The following is a 9,538-nucleotide window of genomic DNA, read 5'->3' as shown; positions in this document are numbered from 1 at the left end:
ATTTTCCTCCAAATATAGATTTCATTCGGAGTAAAAGGATAAAGGATGTTCATTCAGGAAATTATCATATTTTTTTTTATTATGTGTTTTATAAAAACTAAAATAATACATAAAACTGTCTGATTGAGAAAAATCAGATTATTTTCTGAAGTCAGCATGCAAAAAACATATCATTACTTAAAAACGAAAAAAAACTAAATGTCTTTTCAAAAGTTTATTAGTCCAGTGTAACTCGTATATATTTTCCTTGCATGTGTATGTGTGTGTGTGTGTGTGTGTGTGTGTGTGTGTGTGTGTGTGTGTGTGTGTGTGTGTGTGTGTGTGTGTGTGTAATTCCTTTAGTAATCATGAATAAAAACTGTGACAACATAAATTGGTTAGGGTTAAATGTCTGTACAGAGAATGATGAGGAAGCGATCATCACCATCACTACTACTGTCACCAATTAGCAGTGGTGAGACAACATTCCTCGCCGTCACCACTGCTCATCACCCTAATACCAGAAAACACACACATATATATTTCTTTTTCTGAGTGCCATAATAACTGAAATAAAAAAAAAAAAATTCTTCGTATATTCATTATTCATCCTTGTAAGGCAGCGTTGTTGATATTATGACTAACGCAGACAATCTATTGTTTGATATGAATGTACGCTATGGTGTGTTGCTCGACGGGACAGTGTATAGAATGCCGCAAAATATGAAGGCTGGCTCGTCCATTAGTGACTCTTGTGACTTCCTGTCGTGCATTGTCGTCGTCGTGGAAACGCTTTCTGTCAAGTGTACTGTATTTACAATAAACAACGCCATCTAGCTTAAAGTTAAGCGCTGACAAATAATTTCGTTGTCAAACAGCACACTGATGAAAGCGAGCGAGAAGAGTTTAAGCCTGTACATGTTCTCACTGTTGTACGTCTTTTCAAAAAATGTGATGTCTTATTTCGAATACTCTTGAATGGTTCATGTATGTGGCTTTTAGAAACGACCTGATGAAAGATTTGCGCGTCTAAGGAATGCTGATCCGAACCAAGAGCAGCAAGAATGAGGAATTTCCGGATCGTCATGTAGGTGAAGGTGTTAGTGTTGAGGAGCAGCACAGCCACAGCCCGTGTCCTTCAGGTGCACCTTCTTGAAGGAGGTGTCACAAGTGGATGGCCGAAGCTTCAACTGAAGATGAGTCACGCTTCTACTGGGGCCACTGCAGGTCAGGATGAGGTTCTCATCAAAGGGAACAGTGGGGCTGAAGTAATTGCAATTGTTATACCACCACGCGCCTCCTCTTTTTACTGCACAGTTGCCTGTAATGTGAAATGTGAGAGAAAATTGTTCAGTTTTCACAGGCATATGTTTCATTGTGGATGTCAGGAAGTTATAAGTTAAGCAAATGGTTGCTGAAGTAATGTGTGTGTGTGTATATATATATATATATATATATATATATATATATATATATATATATATATATATATATATATATATATATATATATATATATATATATATATATATATATATATATATATATATATATATATATATATATATATATATATATATATATATATTTTTGTAGTAGATATATAAAATAAAAAAGAGGTACAGTTAAGTCGCAGTAGGCTTTACAGTGTTTTCCTGCATTACTGATCACCACATAGAGGAGTGACACTCACTGTTATAGCTGTCGAGGTCCCTCTCCAGTGTGGTGAAGACACGATTATTCATCTGGACTAAACAATTTGTGTTGCTAGTGCCGGATAGTTGAGTCCCCGTCAAGGAGGCCGTATACCTTATGGGAGGAAGAAGAAAGAAAGGCATCAAATAAGCATACAGAAAGCGTTTACCCATCTTTGTGCACGCATAATGACAATTGCAACATTATTTTTCTTTTTTTACTTATTTATATATGATGAATAATTTTGTTAGCATCCTGTCGATACGTATTTGTGTTTACCTCTTCTCCTCAGAATATACTGTAAAATATTGGTAGGTGGAGAAATCGTAACCTCCCGAGGCTAAGGTTACGTCCATACGGATGGCGTACATACGGCCGTGCGTCATCTGGTGCAGCAATTCATTTCCTGTACAATCAATGAATTATTTCAAGAAAATGATATAAAGTATAAAGAAAATTATCAAACATTTTTCTATTGACAAATTTTCAGGGAAGATCAGTGAAGCTTAGCCTTTCTCCCTTGTTCTTATCTTTAAGTGCAAGAATATATTTGTACTAAAAAAAAAAAAACGTTTCAAGGTATGCTTGTGGGAAGTTAGAATCCTCACAGCTACTGTGGAGTGTCCCAGCTCCTGCCACTCTCACCCAAATAGTACTCGGAGTAAGGACTGCCGAAGCCTGCCTTGTAATCGCTCCACGTGCGGTTGAAGTCAAGCTGGATGGCCTGGTGCTGACGATTGAGGAACACCGTCCAGCCGCCGCCGTCTGTCTCCATGTCACACCACACCAGCACTGGCTTTGTACACGTGCACCTGGGATGAGGAAGGGAGCTGAAGGAATAGTTTGTTTTGCGATGTTAAAGGAAAAATCTGATTTACCATTACCTATGTTAACAATGCAAAAAAAATCTACTTTTGCATATGTAAATTCCTTGGGCTGGTTATTATGAAGATAAAGACATGGTGATAATTATGTTTATGTGAATGATGAAAAGCGCAACGCAAAGCACTCACGTAAAGGGGTGGATCTCGTACACGCCGCTAACTCTGGCTCCGGCCATCAGGTGGTCTGAACAGTCCACTGGTCTGTTGACGGCGGATGATTCATTAGTTGAGCTTCAGTACATAGACAAGCAGCAATACACTCTCTCTCTCTCTCTCTCTCTCTCTCTCTCTCTCTCTCTCTCTCTCTCTCTCTCTCTCTCTCTCTCTCTCTCTCTCTCTCTCTCTCTCTCTCTCTCTCTCTCTCTCTCTCTCTCTATATATATATATATATATATATATATATATATATATATATATATATATATATATATATATATATATATATATATATATATATATATATATATATATATATAGATATATATATATATATAGAGAGAGAGAGAGAGAGAGAGAGAGAGAGAGAGAGAGAGAGAGAGAGAGAGAGAGAGAGAGAGAGAGAGAGAGAGAGAGAGAGAGAGAGAGACACACGGGATGCAACTTTCTGAAAGACACTTTACTCACCTAACAAAAGTGGTTAAGGAGTGTGGCTTTGTGTTGGTGATATACTCTGGTGTGGTGGTATCTATTGTTGTGAGTTCTGGTATTCCAGTAGTCGTTTCAGCCAGCACGCCTGCTATCCCCAACACTGCTAGTGTGTACACGGAGACCCACATCCTGCTCTGTTCAGGACAGAAGGGCAGAGATGTACAAATGTGTCAGTACTAATCATAAATGTGCTGTGTGTATATATATATATATATATATATATATATATATATATATATATATATATATATATATATATATATATATATATATATATATATATATATATATATATATATATATATATATATATATATATATATATATATATATATATATATATATATATATATATATATATATATATATATATATATATATATATATATATATATATATATATATATATATATATATATATATATATATATATATATATATATATATATATATATATATATATATATATATATATATATATATATATATATATATATATATATATATATATATATATATATATATATATATATATATATATATATATATATATATATATATATATATATATATATATATATATATATATATATATATATATATATATATATATATATATATATATATATATATATATATATATATATATATATATATATATATATATATATATATATATATATATATATATATATATATATATATATATATATATATATATATATATATATATATATATATATATATATATATATATATATATATATATATATATATATATATATATATATATATATATATATATATATATATATATATATATATATATATATATATATATATATATATATATATATATATATATATATATATATATATATATATATATATATATATATATATATATATATATATATATATATATATATATATATATATATATATATATATATATATATATATATATATATATATATATATATATATATATATATATATATATATATATATATATATATATATATATATATATATATATATATATATATATATATATATATATATATATATATATATATATATATATATATATATATATATATATATATATTCAGCATGAACACGTACAGTGTGAAAAGAAAAAAAGACTGCAATACACATCAATTGTGAAAATAATTTGAACGTCCCAATAACTGATGAACAGATTATACAAATGCCCTCGAAGTGGGTGTTTGATAATAAGAACATAGATGTGAAATTAAACTACCTCGATATATGGTGTTAAACAAGAGTGTTAATGTGAAGTTAGCAACATGATTGTCTTATCAAGTAAAGTTAATGTTTACAACTGCTATAGAGGAAATAAATGTTTTTGTCGTCCTGATGTTGCAGTGATGCAGGAGACAGCAAGGATGGCAGGAGCAGGAGGCAGAGGGTAGCCTAGAGGCGCTGTGATGCTGCACCTCGGTCAACCAGTGAGCAAGGAAGTTTAATAATCTTTATCAATCCTCCTTATCAAGCTACCGTGACTCTAAGTGTCAGTGTTGACAAGGTAACTAACTCTCTCGTAAAGAGATAGAGTCCAAAGATTCTCACTTCTTATAGGCAGGGACGGCGTGGCGACGTGCGTGGTGTTTGGTGTGATGTGTGACGATCGACGGAGGTGAGTGAGGAAGCACTTCTGTACTTCACGCCAGCCAGTCGAGGTCTGCTGATGTGCTGCTCCGGTATGGCATTAAAAAGCGTGTTTGTGGTGTTGCACACAATGTATGAGTGACATGCCCACTAATTTTACTCTTGATAGCCATGATTTGTTAGGTGAATTAGTGATTGGGTACATTTTATTTACATTATTTAGAATTAGTTTTATTAGTTATAGTAGGCATAAAAGCTAGAACATGGATACATACACTAATGCTGCATGGCAACCGAAACAGATGCCTACTCAGTCTTGCAGACGCGTGTCAAGTAGTAGTATCAGGAGTTCCTGCTCTTTCACGAGCAACTCATCTCGAGAATTCAGTGGCGCTTAACACATATATCATTTTTAGAAATGCGATTATCAATGATGGTAGTGAAAGAAACAGCTGAACATTGCATCTCTCTAGTAATCTATCTCTCTGTCTAAGTATCTATCTAAATATCTATCTATCTATCTATCTATCTATCTATCTATCTATTTGTCTGTATGTCTATCTATCTATTTACCTATCTATCTTTCAATCAATCAATCAATCCATCCATCAATCAATCAATTTATCTATTTATCATCTATCTATCTATATCATCTATCTATCTATCTATCTATTTATTTATTTGCCTAGAATAATGGACGATGTATTGGTTCCATTGAGAGAGAGAGAGAGAGAGAGAGAGAGAGAGAGAGAGAGAGAGAGAGAGAGAGAGAGCGCGTTGTTTACTACAGATGACTGGTAAACCTGTTGTCCCGTCCCTGAGTCATCGAGAAGACACAACCTTTGATGCTGAGTCGTGACCACTACAAATTGCCAAGTTAATGTGACGCTCTGTGTGAGGAGCAGTCAATACATTATAAGCTTGTACCACTTACTCGTATATCGGAACGTGAACAAAATGCAAAACACTAAAAGATGTATAAAATTAAGCGTGTGCAGGTGATGACTCTACGTATTTAGTGAGAACGAAATAAATCAATCTGAGTCTGATAAGAATTTGGATTTATACAAAACATTGAGCCACATTGCGTTTTATATATGTTGTTTATGTTATTTCTTTCATTTTGAGTATATTGAAAATGTTTTTATACTTTTTTATGCTAAAAGATATGCGTCGAATTATTTAAACATCTATATATCTATTTATTTCCATCTGTATACAACATTCTCTCTCTCTCTCTCTCTCTCTCTCTCTCTCTCTCTCTCTCTCTCTCTCTCTCTCTCTCTCTCTCTCTCTTACTAAATCTAAATCTTATTCATCCATATACAGCAATGCTACATAAAATCCGTTGTAGCAAAATAAAAGACTTCATGATATTGCTATTGTTCACAGAAAACGTATAGTTTTGTAGCCTGGACACTGCGGGAGGAAAAATCCTCTTTTCCACTTTAATCATTATCTTTCCTCTTTTATGAAAGTTTTTTTTCATTAGTCTGGCTATTTTCATCTCCGAGAGTCACGCACTCTTCTTGGAATGGGATTTGCTTTACCGTTATGGTTTGTTTGAAAACAAGACTCACTGACTAACTAAAAGAAAAAAAAAGAAATAGGGAGACTTGTACTCAGTGTGGTTGAAAAATCAAATAAATATACAGTGAAAATTTATTTTAAGTAAATGAAAACACAGTACTGTAAACATCTTAAAGTTCCTTCTTATTATGAAAATCACGGTCTTTGATTACAATTATATAAATGTAAATGTTTTGTTCCTGTAGTTCTAAATCAACATCTTTGTGTTGACAATATTGGATTCCCTTTGGCAAACACGGACTGGCTGAAGTCGTGGGAACACAAGGATCAGAATGGCCTTTTGAGGTAATAGCACTGATGACATTGACGGCCTAAAAGGACCGTAGAATCAGACACGGGCGAGGCTGAGCAGACCAAGAAGCAAACATTACTCATAGCAATAACTATTCTCCCAGAGCCTGTTTGTCTTGAGGGAGGTGTCGCAAATGACTGGGCGAACCTTCATCTGCATCCTGGTGACGTTCGCGAGATGATACTGGCAATTGAGGTGCAAGGACCCATTGACAAACGTTGCCGTCGGGTTGAACTGAACGCAAGACCATCTGTACCACCACCCGCCACCGTGTCTGACGGCACAGTTGTCTGAAGGGAGAAAAGTGTCGTGGATTTCATTATTAACTACGTGTGTGTGTGTGTGTGTGTGTGTGTGTGTGTGTGTGTGTGTGTGTGTGTGTGTGTGTGTGTGTGTGTGTGTGTGTGTGTGTGTGTGTGTGTGTGTATCTGTAAGGCTCAGCTGGTTGATGTGTTGAAACTAATTAGTTATTATTATTGTTTTTGTTGTTATTGTAATTATTGTTGTTAATATAAGTAGTAATGTTTTTCTCTTTCTTTTTCTTCTTCTTCCAATAATAATAAATAATTACATTACAATAATGATAATATGATAATAATAATAATAATAATAATAATAATAATAATAATAATAATAATAATAGTAATAATAATAATAATAACATTAATAATGATAATAATAATAATAATAATAATAATAATAATAATAATAATAATAATAATAATAATAATAATAACGATAATAATAATAATAATAATAATGATAATAATAATAATAATAATAGATATATAATAATAATAATAATAATAATAATAATAATAATAATAATAATAATAATAATAATAAACTATAGCAGTTACAAGAACAATAATAACAATATTGACTATAACAAAACAACAAAATGCAATAAATACCTAATACATAAAGGTTAAACAGTGTTACAGTGCAGGACAAATCGTACCGCCTGGTAACGTGCGCAATAATTTACCTTCACCAGTGTACTACACGGTTATATTCTGTTCTATAGAAAAAAAAAAATCTTCTGCCATGAGAGTAAGAAACAAAGTAACTCAAAGTGCAAAAATAACACAACAATAAAAACATGACCAGACATACCAGCTTAGTTCCTTCAATATATCCTAAAATACTGACCAAGGATATGCCGAATGATTACGTTGGTATCCTGACGTATAATTCTCAGTCAAACCCGACCTTAATTCACTCATCCTTCATCCACTTTCAAGACGCTCCCGTGGAAGTTATTGAGGTCTTCAAAGGGCATTTTCATGATTCCAACTATAGTTTTGAAAGCTACGGTGCTATAGTGTTTAGGGTGTGTAAGAGTGTCTGTAGTAACATTTCATCAAAAGTCCTTCACTGTCAATAGTAAAACCCGTGAGAAGCTGAGTAGTTATATGTTTAACTTGTGAAGAAAAGTGTGTATCGTTATTCAGGTTGTTAGTGCCAAGTCATTAGGATTTTAAGATATAAGATAAGTGGAAATAGATAATTTTTCATACAGGAAATGCTAAGTACTGGTCTGACAGCTTCTTTCAAATTTCCAGATATTTTTTGCTGTTCATATGTTCTTACGAGATCGGAAAGTGTTTAAAGATACTTACCGTGGTTAGAATATGAAGTAAACATTTATTTATCCACACAAAATATGCAAGGATTAATTACCCCAGTGGATTTTTTTTTATTCTCAAGTATTATCAATATCTTTTTTTTCACGTGTTAATTTCCCACACAACAAGGATCCGAGGCTCACCATTAACACCGTCGTTGTCGCGGTCGCTGGTGCTGAACTCCCGCTTGTAATGCATGTTGGAGAGGCATCGATCAGCCACCGAGGACTGTGATGCACCCGACACCTGCAGCCAATACCTGCACAACCAAGGCCGAGCGATTAGGGCTGCTGCTATTACTATTGTTATCATTATTATCATTACTATTATTATTATTATTGTATTTGTTATTTTCATTGTTATTATTTTTATTATTACTATTGCTATTATCATTGTTATTATTGTTTCTGTTTTCATTGTTGTTGTTGTTGTTGTTGTTGTTGTTGTTGTTGTTGTTGTTGTTGTTGTTGTTGTTGTTGTTGTTGTTGTGTTGTTGGTGGTGGTGGTGGTAGTGGTGGTGGTGGTAGTGGTGGTGGTGGTCGTTTTATTGTTGTTAGCATCACATTGGAACTGAAAACACACGTCCTTTCATTTCCTGCATGTTGCGGAAAAAAGAAATAATAGAAAAAACAAACTTTGAATGTTACAGAGAGAGAGAGAGAGAGAGAGAGAGAGAGAGAAAGAGACAGAGAGACATAGACAAAAAGACAGAAACAGAAACAGAAAGACAGAGACAGAAACAGAAAGACAGAGAAAGAGAGAGCAAGTGAGCGAGTGATTTTGTATTTGTGTGCGTATGAACAAAGAAAAATACTCATATTACTACCCATTCTTTATCTTGACCCTTTCCTCCTTTACTCACTCCTACCGCACCTGACTGACGCGCCCTCACCTGTCCTCCTCAGAGCTCACCCTGAAGTCCTCCCGGGTTGCGTAGTCCCTCTCGCCGGTGGTCTTGGTCATGTCGAGCCTCAAGGAGTAGGTGCGGCTGTGGGTCATGGCGTAGAGTATCTCGTTACCTGGCGGGGACAGATTGCAGGAAGGTAAGCTTATTAAGCGAGTTTTTTCATGGAGATTTTATCCTGCCCTTTCTTATTTGCTATCGACGTTGTTTGACCTAATGGTGGTGGCAGGTGTGTTTGCTGCGGTGTGTGGTGCATTTTATATCCTCCCCCTTCTCCTCCTCC

General features: G+C 33.6%; 2 protein-coding genes across 3 annotated transcripts in view; both read right to left on the bottom strand.

Annotated features, from left to right (window-relative positions):
- Positions 1 to 201: 201 nt before the first annotated feature.
- On the bottom strand, positions 202 to 4,940 carry LOC123519906 (ficolin-2-like). Of its 2 annotated transcripts, none has more exons than XM_045281590.1 (7): positions 4,803 to 4,940; positions 3,183 to 3,340; positions 2,688 to 2,759; positions 2,320 to 2,504; positions 1,954 to 2,080; positions 1,673 to 1,788; positions 202 to 1,300 (listed from the first exon to the last, which is right to left on the bottom strand). In XM_045281590.1, the coding sequence occupies exons 2-7, from the start codon at positions 3,332 to 3,334 to the stop codon at positions 1,080 to 1,082; spliced, it is 873 nt and encodes a 290-aa protein (XP_045137525.1). In that variant the 5' UTR covers positions 3,335 to 3,340; positions 4,803 to 4,940; the 3' UTR covers positions 202 to 1,079. The 2 variants fall into 2 exon arrangements, with proteins under 2 accessions (XP_045137525.1, XP_045137526.1); XM_045281591.1 differs by having other exon boundaries at positions 2,320 to 2,486.
- A 1,551-nt stretch (positions 4,941 to 6,491) lies between these two features.
- Positions 6,492 to 9,538, bottom strand: part of LOC123519910 (ryncolin-4-like) — a 7,175-nt gene continuing 4,128 nt past the window's right edge. The window contains exons 5-7 of the mRNA XM_045281598.1: positions 9,244 to 9,370; positions 8,495 to 8,610; positions 6,492 to 7,013 (exon numbers count right to left, since the gene is read on the bottom strand). Coding sequence (XP_045137533.1) covers positions 6,799 to 7,013; positions 8,495 to 8,610; positions 9,244 to 9,370 — 458 coding nt within the window. The 3' untranslated portion in view covers positions 6,492 to 6,798. The remainder of the gene's footprint in view (positions 7,014 to 8,494; positions 8,611 to 9,243; positions 9,371 to 9,538) is intronic.

Source organism: Portunus trituberculatus, chromosome 46 (assembly GCF_017591435.1).
Source record: "Portunus trituberculatus isolate SZX2019 chromosome 46, ASM1759143v1, whole genome shotgun sequence".
NCBI classification, from domain to species: domain Eukaryota; kingdom Metazoa; phylum Arthropoda; class Malacostraca; order Decapoda; family Portunidae; genus Portunus; species Portunus trituberculatus.
This window is presented reverse-complemented; position numbering and strand designations above follow the sequence as displayed.

Coding starts and splice junctions, on each gene's coding strand:
- LOC123519906 (XM_045281590.1), bottom strand. CDS start 3,334: ATGTGGGTCTCCGTGTACACACTAGCAGTGTTGGGGATAGCAGGCGTG. Junction 2,760..3,182: donor TCCTTAACCACTTTTGTTAG/GTGAGTAAAGTG, acceptor CGCCGTCAACAG/ACCAGTGGACTGTTCAGACC. Junction 1,301..1,672: donor GGACCTCGACAGCTATAACA/GTGAGTGTCACT, acceptor TTCACATTACAG/GCAACTGTGCAGTAAAAAGA.